This window comes from Cyanistes caeruleus, chromosome 1, assembly GCF_971803275.1.
Source record: "Cyanistes caeruleus chromosome 1, bCyaCae1.hap1.1, whole genome shotgun sequence".
Taxonomy (NCBI): domain Eukaryota; kingdom Metazoa; phylum Chordata; class Aves; order Passeriformes; family Paridae; genus Cyanistes; species Cyanistes caeruleus.
The window spans coordinates 146,591,012-146,604,900 of NC_141701.1; the positions used below are offsets into that span (position 1 = coordinate 146,591,012).

Below are 13,889 nucleotides of genomic sequence, written 5' to 3' on the forward strand. Positions count from 1 at the left end.
GCTTTTGACAGTTACGAAAATTTTGCTGAATCATTTCCCTTATGCCATTTCTTTTATTAAATACTGATATTTACTCCTTTAAGTCTTATCTTTGTACTGTGCATTGTTAGATTGCTTTGGTAAATTATACTGGCTGGCCCTACATATTTGCATTATTCTTATAAAACCAAAAATATTTCCAAGCTTGTCTTCCATACATTCTCTGGCAGCTATCAGAGCATCAGACTAGAAACAGCTGAAGAAGTTCTGGACACAAATCTGTGATAAGAGACTGCTAGAATCAGCAGTCCAAGTGCTTGCTGGATAAAGCAGTTCAGCTGGAAATCATAACAAAGAATTAAGTCCAAGCTTCAGAGAAAGCTGTCATTAATCACAAAATAACTGTGCCCAGACATCGGTAAAAGGGAGAGTGATAGATCAAATCTACCAAAGCATTACAGAGATGGAGACTAGAAATACAAATGAATGGCCTCTAATAGGTTCCTCGAACTGAAGATCAAAATAAAGGATGGAGAATGAACAATAAACCTCTAAAGAAAATAAAATTAATAGGATACATCTTGTATACAAATTACAGGGGCCACAGGAGCTGAGCACACAGAAAATCCTGTAGTCTCAGAGGGCAAAATGTCATTAAGTATCTCAGAGATGAGGGGTTGAGAAACACACCTGCTCTATGTTTAAAAGCACCAGTATCAAGATCTGAAGACAAGGAAGTAATACGCTTGCCCTTGAATACAGAAGTTACTCCTGATTGCTCTTCCAGAACAAGACAGACTAAGAAGCAGATTCCTAACTAAAACAGAAAACAAACAAGCTGCCAAAAAAAAAAAAAAAATCCCCATCTCACCGACATGGAAACTACCTGAAGGCACAGTACATGGCTGCCACATAACACTGATTTGGACACAAAGCAGTGCAGAGCTTTCAAAGGCTCATCCATCAGCTTTTACTTCACTAAAAAGGCATAAAACTCAATCTCCTGCAGGCAGTAAAGGAACAAGGAGGAGATTTGAGCACTCAAAAGCCAAATGATAATTCTACAGAATTTAGGAATTCCTATCAGAACTAACATTAGGAGATCAGACTACAGAAGGAAAACCCCATCAGAGGCATAACAGATCCCACTGTGACACAGCTCTTTGACAAAAAAAGCCAGTTAATAACCATTTAATTACTTTATTGCATGACCCAGAACTGTCTCTTACCTTGTATTCATCCATCCACACATGTGCCAGCCTCAGTGAGTTATGAGCCATAGTGTCCTGTCCCCCAGGTGAGCCATAGGGACGCCTCTTACGGAAAATGTGTCCCACCCTGGAGCAGGGAATGATCACAAGTCTGCCGCCACACATCCAGATCTGTCCATCAACAAATAGAACATGTTCAAATCGCTCACTTATTGTTCAAATTGCTCACTAACTTCTCTCCTTCTTCAAGGGATACCTTGGTAGGGTCATACATTATGCAGGATTAGGTATCAGTAACGTTTGCCTTCATGTCATGTTTTCTGACAAACTAGATTTTTAGATCTCCATGTTACAAATGATTATTTTTCTCATATGACCACACTTTCCACAAAACACATCATGGCTTTCAAGGGACAAACAGAAAATTTTCTAAAATATTTTGCTCTAACGAACTGTCAGAAAAGATTGAGATATATGGGCTAGGACTCATCCTGCAGATTAAGTTACCTAAATTCATTTAACTGCATAAAAATTGTCCACAATTCTGTGACAGATAAGGAAGACCAGTCTTCATCATTACTGGAGCCTGGAGAACTAAGTATGGAAACTTATTGGACAGAGCTGTTTGTTTCTGTTAAGACAGGGGAACTCAAAAGCACTGCTCCCATTCAGAAACATTTAGGAGTCTTTATCTGTGACACCAGAGATCTACCTTTTATTCACACTCTATTTCCATTTCTATTTTTAAATTTATTTTTTAACTTCATCTTCCAGCAAATTACCAGCATTGTCCCTTTGCTGGAATAATATGTTCTCCAGTCCCAGAAAATCTTCCCACATTAGCAGTTTCTAATCAAGTCACTTTTATAATTCCTTCTAGACAAGATAAAGACTCGGCTTCTTTCCAAGCCTCCCCCAGAGAGATGGGGACTTCCAGAAGCTCAAAATTCTCAAGTATGCTCCAGTTTTTCAAAGCCCTTTTTATTGAAACTGTGTATTACAAGATAACAACAATAATCTCCTTATACTCCACACACTTCTACTCAGATACCTAATGATTACATTTATACTGAAAATTGAAAGATTTTATTTATTCAGTACACACTCCTTTGAAGTGACTCAAATGTATGAAATTCCAGTTCTTATTTTTGAACTCTAATCTTGATTTCTCTAATTGACAGATTCTCTAAAGTTTTGGAGGTTGTATGTCTGGTTTTAGGTTTGTCTGGGTTTTTTATGCTAACTTCACCTTTTAATCCCCTTTTCATATCAGTCATGATAGCATATCATTTTCAGGCAGACTCTTGTCAAACCTGTTGCTGAATGCCCTTTACAAAAGCAGAGATAAGCATGACATTAAGTACAGTAAGTTGTTTTTCTTTCAGTGGAGTGACAGGGAAGATGAAAGAAAATACAGGAAGCATACAGTGTATATACAATATGCATATATACATTGCAGCATCATTTTCAGATCTTCCCAATATGATTTTCTCATTATTTTTCCAACCAAGATGACTCCTCTACATGACTCTCAATTTAGTACCAGAAAACTTTACATTTCCAGGTCCTAAAAAAGAAAGCTGAACTGTCCAAGGAAATGTACTAAACTTACATCTTAGCAATTTGTGAACGACACATTTCTAATCAATTTGTGAAATTCATTAGACATTGCTCATAAACTAATTTCAAAAACTTGCATAATTCTTCTTTTCCTATGCTTCTTTACAGTTACTATGAAATGCTCCAACACCAAACCAAGAAAAAGCCACAAACATTCAGCTACAGAGCTGTAAATTCTCTGATTACCCGAAAAGATATTTCCAGGTTTTCTCCTCCCCAGATGTCCATGCCACTGTCGTACTGCCCAAGCTCATTGAAGTACTCGCGGTCCATGGCAAACAGCCCTCCAGCCATGGTGGGTGACCTGCAAAGGTTCATGGAAAGAAGTTCATTTTCTTTTAGAGAAAGAAAAAGAAGCCCACACAGTAATTTTTGCTGAGTCAGCTGGTCCTAAAGTCCAAATTTATAAACTGACATAATACAATTTAAATTCTTTGGTCACTTAGACATGTGTTCTAGTCTCAAACCATTTTCAAAATCTGAAAGTGATATTTGTGATCTTCCATTGTTCCAATACCTATAAATCATATTTTTTTACCTAGTAAACTTGAGGAAAAGGAATAAGACAGAGAAAGAGAAACAATGAATGCCAAAGGCAGCTTTGTTTCATCGGTGACTCAATTATCAGTTTACTGGAAAGTTATTTACAGTTTGTGTATTTATACAGATGGTCCCTCTGGCACTTGCCAGTTTTTCACCTCGTCTGTATGTTACTAGAATGTGTTCTATTCTGTAAAAATCAGCACATGATCTGCACTGTTCAGTCTCTACATTGAATTCCTATTGTATCACAACACTGGAATACGTAGTTGACCTACAAGAATATAACAGTAAAAACACTACATAAGAACACAACATGATAGTTGAAACATCCAATGGGCTGGAAAAACTCTCTTTCCCATCCTTGCAAAAAAAAAACCTTGCGATGAAACCAAGCCTATATCAAGATTTCATTGCTTGTTCTCACATAAATTTCTACTACAGTTTCTGTCACCTTAAAAAAACTGGATTGAAAGGTTGCTCTCAATTTTCCCTTTGACTCTGACACCAAAATACTTCATTGTGGAAAGTCTCTAAAATGCAATACTTTCTGTTGGATGGAAACTCATTTTCAAGGCTCAACAGCGATCTCAGCTTCTTTTGCAAAGGAGGCAGAGACTTTTAGGTAGGAAAAATCACTTTCATACTCAGAAAAGCTTATCTTTTCAGATTATTACACGTGCTTTAACTATAAAGTTCTCTGTCTTTTTAGCATTGGACTTTTTCATAAAAGTCAGTTGAAGGAATGCAACAACAGTGTTGAACACAGCAGCAGCTAACCTTCAGCCACTGACCAAATTAAATGTGAGAATAGCTTTTAACAGAAAAAGGATTTTAACACTCAGTGCTGATTCCCCACTCATATTTTTTCAGTCTGTCCTTTCCTTCCAGGTTCAGAAACTGTCACAGTGACACTCTCCAAACAAGCCAGAAGAACTGTTAAATAATTTAATAATTTTCCTGGCTTCTCAGACAAAATCACGGGATGGGGAGACATGGGAAGGCCAGCTGCAGAGCTGTCTGATGACAGCAGAGAACCTTGTGCTTGAACTGTTTGTGGCTGCAGAAATGCTCTTCATTTATAGTCCAAGAAAAGAGAACTAGATCGAAATGAAAACACACCCAATTTCTGATTCACTTGACAAATCTTATCCACAAGGAGTCAGTTTGTAAAAAACGGGAAGTTCCTCCACCTGAGAAAGCTGAATTCTGTACTGAGATTGATACCTGCAGCTAGAAAAAGCACAGTGCTTAGAAAAAGCTTCTTGCCTTTACTGTAGCAGCTCTGGTTCTTTTCATGAAGGGATTCACTTGGGACAGTTCTGTTCTTGTGTTGAACCATACCTGTCTGCTTCTAGTAGAAGGTGCCTGCTGACACCATTTTACATCAGCTACATGTCCACTAGAGCCAGATATTACCAGTTCTGTATGGGTCACATAGCCATCAATGGTTAAAAGATAAGGAAGGTAACTTTCAAGGCCCAGTGTTGAGCTTTACCAAGACTTTTGTTTCAAAACAACTCTCAAAAGACTGCAAAAACTAATTCCTATTACATAAACAGATTTTCCCAATCTAGTAATTCTTTAGCATTTCATCACAGAAATGATATAGTTCATATTAGTGGGATATGCTGGCTACTCCTAGAACAAAGGCAGTACCAAAATTATCATTAAGCCAAGAACATCAACAGAATGGAAACAAACATCAATGCACAGCTCAAAAGTGGAATTATGGGTCAGATTTAATACAAACTACCATAAGCTCCCACAGAATTTGGTCTTCAGCAAAAGCTGCTATTGTATAAGCATTTTCTAGAAGCGTGCTTTCTTGACCTAATAAAACATATATCTAATTCATGATTAAATGCAAGAAATTAAAGTGACATAGTTCTGGTTACTGTTCCCTATTTCTAAGTGAAATAAACAACTCGGATATTTGACAGGTTAGGGACCTGCTCCTGAACCTGCACAGCCATAGAACACTCCCTACCGCTTCTGATCATCCCTGTGTTACACAGAGCTTCTCACCACAGAGGAGGAACCTTACTTGATTGGAGCAGTGGCACCCTCGGGTCCTTCCAGCTCTGCCAAAGGAACGAGATCCCATTTGAAGTGCAGGCCCCAGTTAAAGCCCCCGCGCACGACAGGGGAGGAGCTGTAGGTGAGGGTGTCAGCGCTGATGATGTCGATCACGGGGCACACCACAGTCCTGCGATCCTCCCTGATGGGAGTCAGCAGAGGCTGCAGCCACATCTCATTCACCTCACAGTGACTGTCCAGGAACACCAGCACCTTCCCTGCAGAGCACACAAAACAAAAATCAAACATGCAATTCAGTGCAAACACACGTGCATTAGACAAAGCAATACTTGGCATTTTACATGGAGATTACCTGCCACAGTCAGTAAGAACAGTTTGATCTATGACATGTCTTCATGATCATTTGGTCTAAAAAGGCACCAGCATCTTTATGACACAACATAAAATTTATGTAACACTAGAATGACGTGGAAGAGATAGTAAACAGCTTTAAAGAAAACAACTTCGAAGTGTGTAAATATAACACCCCCCAGACAATATTTGACTGGGCATGGAGATGGAACTCTTGCAGTTCAGAAGAGGAAAAAAAATTACTTAAAATTGCACTAAATGAAATTAATTTTAGCACAGCTTGGAAAATGCAAGCACAATCTTCTCTCTGGATTATATCATTACAATGCTAATGGGTAAAAACTAATAAAGAGACTTATCTGCCACTCAAAATTATTTAAGAAAGGAGCACACAATTTCTCAGATGCCAGAGAATTTAACTGAAAGCACATTCTGGTAAAGGCTGTTTATAAAGCACCAAATATTGGTTTTCCCAATTAACAGTCACTGCAACAGAAAAGCTTATACAAAAAAATATTGCTATTAGATTTGAGCATTAAAAACCAAACGAGTGTACCTTAAAAGGGAGCAGAGTTCATTTTAGAGCAAAAGTTTGCATATAAAACATGCAAAAAATATGCTGCAACTATGGTATATTGACCACATGGAGATGCTGCCGAGACAACACTCTTTCAGGGCAAGAATAGGAAAAATTCTACATTGTTTCACTAACACTGCAAACATTGTTTGAGATATAGTGCAAGGGAAAATTTGGGATGATGATAATTTGTGTTCGCAACAATAAAGTGAGGTACTTTTTTAGAGCATAATACTGGTTTTGTTTCACAATTTCACTTAACCACTCTAAAAAAGTACCTCATTTTATTGAAAGCAAATGTCTCCAGGAGAAAAAGGAAAAGAATCAACAGCTGGGACACTCGAAGTGTCTCCAGGTTTAAAAAACACTCTAATTTGGATCCAAATTTCCAAACTTTCCAAATGATCATTTCAGATAGTGCAGAGGATAGTGCAAAAGAAATATTTGGGATAATTCTAAGTTGTATAGCTTAGAGTGTGACATGACATGCAGAGCCCTTTCAGGGGACTAAAGTAACCACAGGTCAAAAATCCAACACCTGAAAAGCTGCACTACAAAAAGAGAAGTCACCCAATCAATTTATCATCAAAGTATGCAAGGAAAAGAGAAAAAAGCAAGTGTACCTGTGGCATGAGAGGCTCCAATCATCCTTCCTCTGATCAAGCCTTCCCTCTTCTCATTTCTTACCAGTTTTGTGGTTTTGGGAAGCTGAGTTTTAACATAATCACTCAAGTCTTTTTTCAAGTCAGCTGAAAAAAGCAAAACACAAGTTCAACAACAGGACAGAAATTCTGAAAGCTCTGTTTAAAATCTCCAGATATTGAACTCAAAAATGGCCAAAATCTTAATCAAAATGTTACTCTTACACTGCACAGCTTCAAACCAAGAGTATGATATGGACAGTCCTCCCACATCCTACACTTCCTCTCTGATGCCTTTAGTACATTAGTTAACTGGAACTACTAGACTTAAAAAAAAAAAAAAAATCTGTTCAAAGAAACACACTTCCAAATTCTTCTCATGGTGACTGGCATTTGCAACAGATGCAACAATAAACATTTCATGCAGGCAAATGATTTAAATTGCAACATTCCATACATGAAAACAAATGCTGACACCTTTCAGAGGAAGCAGGAAGACACCTTATATTATCTGTGCCTGCTTAACTGACAGAACAACAGATACCAAGTACAACTCACTCACAGCTGGTTGCTTTTCTAAAACCCAAAGGATCAAAGATTCTCCTGGCAAGCCTGTGCTTTTGAAGGAGTGTAGAGTTCACTGGAGTCTATGGGCACTACTGTAACTTAGCTAACATCAATGGCAATTTTGAGAGTAACAATACTTCTTTCACCCAAGGTCAGTGGTTTCTAACATTAAAGCAGAACTACTGAAAAGAAGATGGACACATAAAGACTGAAGTAATGAAAAAGCATAAGTTAATAAGCTTATGGAGAAATAAAGAGGAATATAAAATGGAAAAGAAAAACAAAAAACAAACTGAGACTTCATAGAGGACTCTGGTATAGAGAGGCAGAGGCAGACGAACTTTCATCAGAGGATATGCCAAAATAAACATTCTGATGAATGCCAGCTAAAACATTAAAGTTGCTGTGAACAAGATTAAATGTCAATGGCATATATGTGGAAGTCATAGCTGTAACATTAAGAAGGAATAAGAACTTTCAGGCTTGAGATTCCCAGATGAAATTCCAAATGTTAAGCCTTTGCACTGCAAGGAAACATGGTGGCTCAGAAGTGAGAAGGTAACACACAACAAGTATGATGCTAGTGAATATTCTAGGACAAAGGAAATTCTCTGGGGAGATACAGACAGAACTCATTTGGGTCATTCTCATTTGGGTCATTTGGAATTCTCTCCCCTGTTCTGGAATAATGACATCATATGCCAGACACAATAGGGAAGATGTCAGAGAAAATCTTCTAGAAAATTGATTACATCACCTTTAAAGTGCTCCAAATGAGATACCTAAACAAGCAGGGCATATTTGCAAACCTAAAAATAGTGTTTGAATCATTCTTCACCTGATTCATTATAGCAAGAGAAGAACAGTGTACACCTACAGAAACAATGGACCAGAACAAAGCAGAAAAGCTCAGTTATCAAATTCAACTCTTACAGCAGATGAGGCAAATCAATAGAGTTTCATATCTGCAAACTTCTGAAAAGAATAGGGAAAAAAAAAAGGAAAATATGTCACATCCACACCAGGAGCTAAACCAGGTCCACAACATCAGCTTGAGCAGCAGAATGTAAGGCCCAGTAGAGTTTTGACCCACACAAAATGGCATTCTGCTGGCAACTGGGCCCATATCACAGATCATTCTTAACAGGCAGGTTTGTCTCTGACACACTTTGGGATTTTTGCTGTTGATGGGTTTTTGTGTGTCACCTTCATGTCCACTGGTGATGGGAACACTGATTATCTTTGATATAACCCAAAAAACTGCTTCAATCCAGCCTAAGAAATTTTGCTCCAAAGAGAATACTTCTTTCAAGTCTTCAAAAATTACTTTAGGCATTGCCTTCTTCCATGTCTGCGGAACAAAGGCAAAATGGGCCCTAGGACGGGAGTCTGGAGTGTTATTATTTTAAACTGTTCTAAAGTACTGAGTTGCAGACAATTGGCTCCTTTTCTGTTATTCAATCTCTTCTTCTACACAGAAGAATGCCTCCAGTAACCGCCTTCAAAACACATCCTCAGGCTTTTCCATAACAGGTTAAGGCCAAATCAGGGAGAAAGAGCTTACACCAGAAAAAGAAATCCTGCCTTTCAGGGAAGGGAAAAAAACTACAACAGTGGGCTTGGCTGAGCCATGGCAACACCAACTTAGCTAGTAGAACTGTTGATGATTGAGTCTAAGATGCTTTTTGACGCACAACTAGGTGCAAAAGCCCAAGGTTTGCACAACAACACTGATGTGTAGCACTGTTCTCATATTTGCAGGTGAAAAGCTAGAGAGAATCTCATCTAGAACAGCACTTCAGAAAAAAGGCAATGGAAAGAAAACTAATCTTTAATTAAAAAACAAAACAAAGGGGCATAAAGATCAAGCAATCTGCCTGAGCTCATGATATCCACAGCACAGCCAAACCTTTTATTCATTTTCTCAGTTCCAAAACCATCCCCAGTCCCCACCTTTCCTCTGCTGTAAGAATCCATCCATTAAAATTAAGCAGAAGCAAAAACATAGGATCATTAGCATCAAGAGCAGTCATTCTGTATAAACAATACCTCCTCCTGCCTTTGGCTTCAGAACAAGTTCATTTAAAGTCAGAAAGACTTTATTAGCTACTTGAATGTTTTGAACTTAATTTGGCTCAAATTCACTAATTGCTTCAATTTAACAGACCAGAAGAGTGATGGTATTATGCCTCAACACAGGCATCAATCAAATGTATCCTCACATTCAGAAGAAAGAGTTTTGAAGTGAGGCAAGCTCTGAATACAAAACAAATTGCACAAGACACTTTATAGCAAGGCATATGCTCCCAAAACACAAAATAAAACACGCTTTAAATATTACACATTCTCATCAGCAAGGAACAGTGTTTGATCTTTGTTCTCTCTTGTATCTCGACATTTGATCTGACCTCAGAGAAATCAACTGAGAATGCCATTCTACAGCAGACATGTCTAATCAGTCTCTCAGAGCAAGTGAGACCTTAAACTAGAAACCAAACAATGAGATCAAGGGAGCTATAATTATATATAATAAATAAAAATACAATCTAAAAATCATTTTTAAAATGCAAGAAGTGGACTTGTAAAGAGACGAGCAGGAAACTTGCACAGTCTTGCTGACAAGAACTGCTATGCTAACACATTCCTCAACAGGTATTTGGCTTTTGAAGGGCCAAAATGAAAGGCTTTGAATTGCATGTCTGTCTTTGCCTTGTCTGTCAATCGAGAGAAAAAGTAGCAATCCTTCACCAGGAGCAAAGCAGCTCTGCAGGATCTACCCCTCCAGGGCCCCTCCATGCCTGCTGGAGCAGAGGCTGCTCCCAGAGCCAGGACAGCTGCTCCTAGCATGGCCACAAGAGGATGTTCGAGAGCCACGCAGTGCCCACCCAGCCACGGTGAGCTCCAGCCCCAGCACGCTGCCGGCCCGAAATGCTGAGCAAGTACAAAACACGGCACTGCTCCCATTGTGTCACAGCAACCCATCGGCAAGACTGCAGCCAGGAGTGTCCGAGTGCTCCTGGCAGATGCATTCATACTCGCTACAGCAAGTAGCGGCCTCCCTGTCATCTGCTCTGAGCACCTGAGCAGCCCAAGCAAGGAACTGTTAAGAAAATCCAAACTATAAACAACCACTTCATGACCCCCACTCATCAGTGTGTGCAAGAGGTGAGATAAGAGTGGAGCACCTCCCCTGGAAAGGCAGAGGAAAACTGGGGCTGGTTCAGCCTGGAGAAGAGAAGGTTGTGTGGAGACCTCAATGCAACCTTCCTGTATCTGAAGGAACCCTACAGGGAAGCTGGAGAGGGACTCACCAGGAACTGTAGTGACAGGATAAGGTGTAATGAGCACAAACTGAAAGAGGGAGAATTAAGGATAGATATTAAGAAGAAATTCTTTACTGTCAGGGTTGTGAGACACTGAAACAGGTTGTTCAGGGAAGCTGTGGATCACCCATCCCTGGAAGCATTGAAGGCCAGGTTGAGTAGGGATTTGAGCAATCTTGTGTAGTGGGAAGTATCCCTGCCCATGGCAGGAGTTTGGACTAGATGATATTTAAGGTTCCTTCCAGCATTCTAACATTCTTTGATTCTATGATTATTAGCTTCAAAATCTAATTTTGAATGTTAAATTCTGTATGATACAAAGCTCATCAGTAAAATAGCACCAGTAGCAAAGAGGATGTCATCTCAGGACACCACACATCTCTACTGGCTGGCACTCTGGTGATGGGCTGCAGTACAAACTGGTTTTGCATCATGAAATGCAAATTTCATGAACTTCCACAATTTATTTTGACCAGTCAATAAAGCACAGGAAATCGCCCAGAAGTGCAATATTCCTGAAAGAGTCTCTCACCCAATTCACTGTTGTCATCCACCAGAATGATTTCATGCAGGAGGTGGGCGGGGGTGCGGTCCAGGACGCTGTGCACTGTGCGGAGCAGGGCAGAGAGTGCCTCGTTGTAGAAGCAAATCACCACACTGGCAGAGGGCAGATCTGCAGGGTAGGACTTCTCTCTGCATCTGCAAAAGGAACAGTCTTTGTAACTATTTACAGAGGGGTTTCCATAGAGCTGGGTCACTGCTGGAACTTCATAAATAACAAACAAGGAATAAATGTGTAGGAGGAATCCCTAACATGAACATAATGAGCCCAGACATGTAACAGCTATAGGAGGGCTAAGCATAGTAAGTTACTTTCCACATAATACAGACTCATAGTTAACACTGCTGCTTATTAGAAAACAGAGGATATCATAGACTGAGGTGAGAACAAGAACCAGAGATCCTCAAGACAGAGAGCAGAAGACAGTGAGGGCTTGTTTCAGCTGTCAAAACATAGTCTAGTACCCTCAGGTAGCTCAGACAGTTCAAATATGACATGAGACTCACAAAAATACCACAGCTTTATTGGCCAGCTGCTGGAGACAAGGTTGGTTACCCTAGAAAAACTCCACTGGTGCTAAATACCTATTTACACAACCAACCTTGGGATTCAGAGGGCAGATTAAGACACTTAAGTCTAGCCACTGCTGTCAGTGCAGTCTAAATAGTATTCAGCTCACCCTAAGGCTGTCAAGTGTTTTGTAAGCTGAAGAGCTCTGCATGCTTCATTAACTGCACTGACTGGATCTCTGCTAATTATGATAAAAGCAGAGACAACTGACTAGAAAGCAGTAATCTAAGCATCTTAATCTGCAAGATGAATCCCACTTAAAGCAAAAGATCATTAATTTTTCTTATTTTCAAAGCTCATCCTTAATTCTAATAGGGCCAAGTATCACAGATTAACACCATATGAAGATGCCAGGAATGGGGGGAATCCAATATGAATAAGAAATTATAAATGAAAACCCAGAAGTATATTAGAAAAGCTTTCATTTACTTAGAACAAGCTCAATTCCGGGAAAAACTTTCAGCAAGTATAATTAATTACATTCACCTACACCGGAAAAAAAACTAGAAAAATGGATGCAAGTTTATTTATTTTTCAGTGTTGGGAGTTTTTATTATTGTTACAGAGGTGAGTTGTTCCCCCTTATATGCACCAGGTAGATTATAGAAAAATATATGCTCTTTAATAGAAAATACTCAGAGCAGTGCACAACCTATCACATACCTTTAGCAGCTGACAAAAAAAAAATAAAAAATTACATCTCCAGAAATAATATTCAGTCAAAAAAACCAGAAAAGACCAAAGAATAGAAATCCTAACCTCATGCACTCCTATTAAACAGCTGAAAAATCTGCCTTCAGCAACACATGAGGATAGAACAGTGTATGATAGAAATGTTATACCAAAAATATTAAATACTACATCAGGTATAACAAGCCATTGAGCACATGAAACTATAGCACGTTCTTGCCACAAATCAGCACCTACTTTGCATCTCTTGTATCAGGTACCTCCCTGTGGTATCCCAGTCGATTGCTGATAAGCATATTGAAAGCATGCTTCTGATAGCCCAAGTCTCTCACTTCCTGATCTTCTTCATTAAAAATCATTCCTGCAAAAGAAACATGTCAAGATCAGCTAACAGGCTCAAAAACATCGTTTGAAAGAAATCAAGGATTGAAACATATGCTTTAACCTCTTCTAAAATCCATTATGCTCTTAAAAATCCCTCTGGTTTTGCAAAGTGTCTATTTGTGCAACTATTTCTGCTCCCTCTTACAAACATGTAGCACTTATGAGTAGCAGCTGTAATAAAATCAAATCCTTCTCCAAAGACTGCTGGCTCCACTGTGTTTATTGCCTCCCTTCACTCATATGGCCTCTAATTCTTAGCACCACCTAAAACCAACATCAAACAAGCAACAGAGGATAGACTTTGGCACACAATGAATCAGCAACTATCCCTACAGGTGACGGGTCTGTAATGGGATTTTTGAGAGAGGAAATACATTTAGAATGGTAGAAAAATCCTCACAATAGCAGCTCCAATTTCATGCAGTTCTGAAGTCTGTGGTAACAAAAACAACTGCAAGAACTGTAACCTTTTGTTTATCTCACCTTGGATTTGACAGCAAGTAAAACACCAGCAGAGCTGCTGTTAGTTGATTATTTTAGCAGAAGTGGCAACTGTTACTAAGCATGGCAGAAGTAACTGTTGGTTTTAGGAAATGCCAACTGCTATAAACCAAGATGAAATTTTCAATGCCATCCTGCCTGCCTTGACTCAGTGCCATGGGCTGCTCTCACTGAGCCACGCACTCACCCATGGGAACAGAACCAAAACATTGTGGCACTTCACACAACTCCATGAGGGAGAGACAGCTGGTGTCTGCCACCACCTGTACCTCCAGCCACTTCTGCAACAACTCAGGTACAGAGTGATTATTTTTTGTTGTCTGTATTCAGCTG

General features: G+C 39.3%; 1 protein-coding gene across 6 annotated transcripts in view; it reads right to left on the reverse strand.

The window, feature by feature from the left end:
* The window catches only part of GALNT11 (polypeptide N-acetylgalactosaminyltransferase 11), a 46,738-nt gene that overhangs the window by 13,858 nt on the left and 18,991 nt on the right, over positions 1-13,889 (reverse strand). For all 6 annotated transcript variants that reach the window (XM_023921952.2, XM_023921956.2, XM_023921953.2 and 3 more), the window contains 6 exons: positions 12,909-13,032; positions 11,382-11,548; positions 6,942-7,067; positions 5,398-5,647; positions 2,997-3,114; positions 1,209-1,361 (listed from right to left, as the gene is read on the reverse strand). In XM_023921952.2, the coding sequence (XP_023777720.2) occupies positions 1,209-1,361; positions 2,997-3,114; positions 5,398-5,647; positions 6,942-7,067; positions 11,382-11,548; positions 12,909-13,032 (938 nt within the window). The remainder of the gene's footprint in view (positions 1-1,208; positions 1,362-2,996; positions 3,115-5,397; positions 5,648-6,941; positions 7,068-11,381; positions 11,549-12,908; positions 13,033-13,889) is intronic.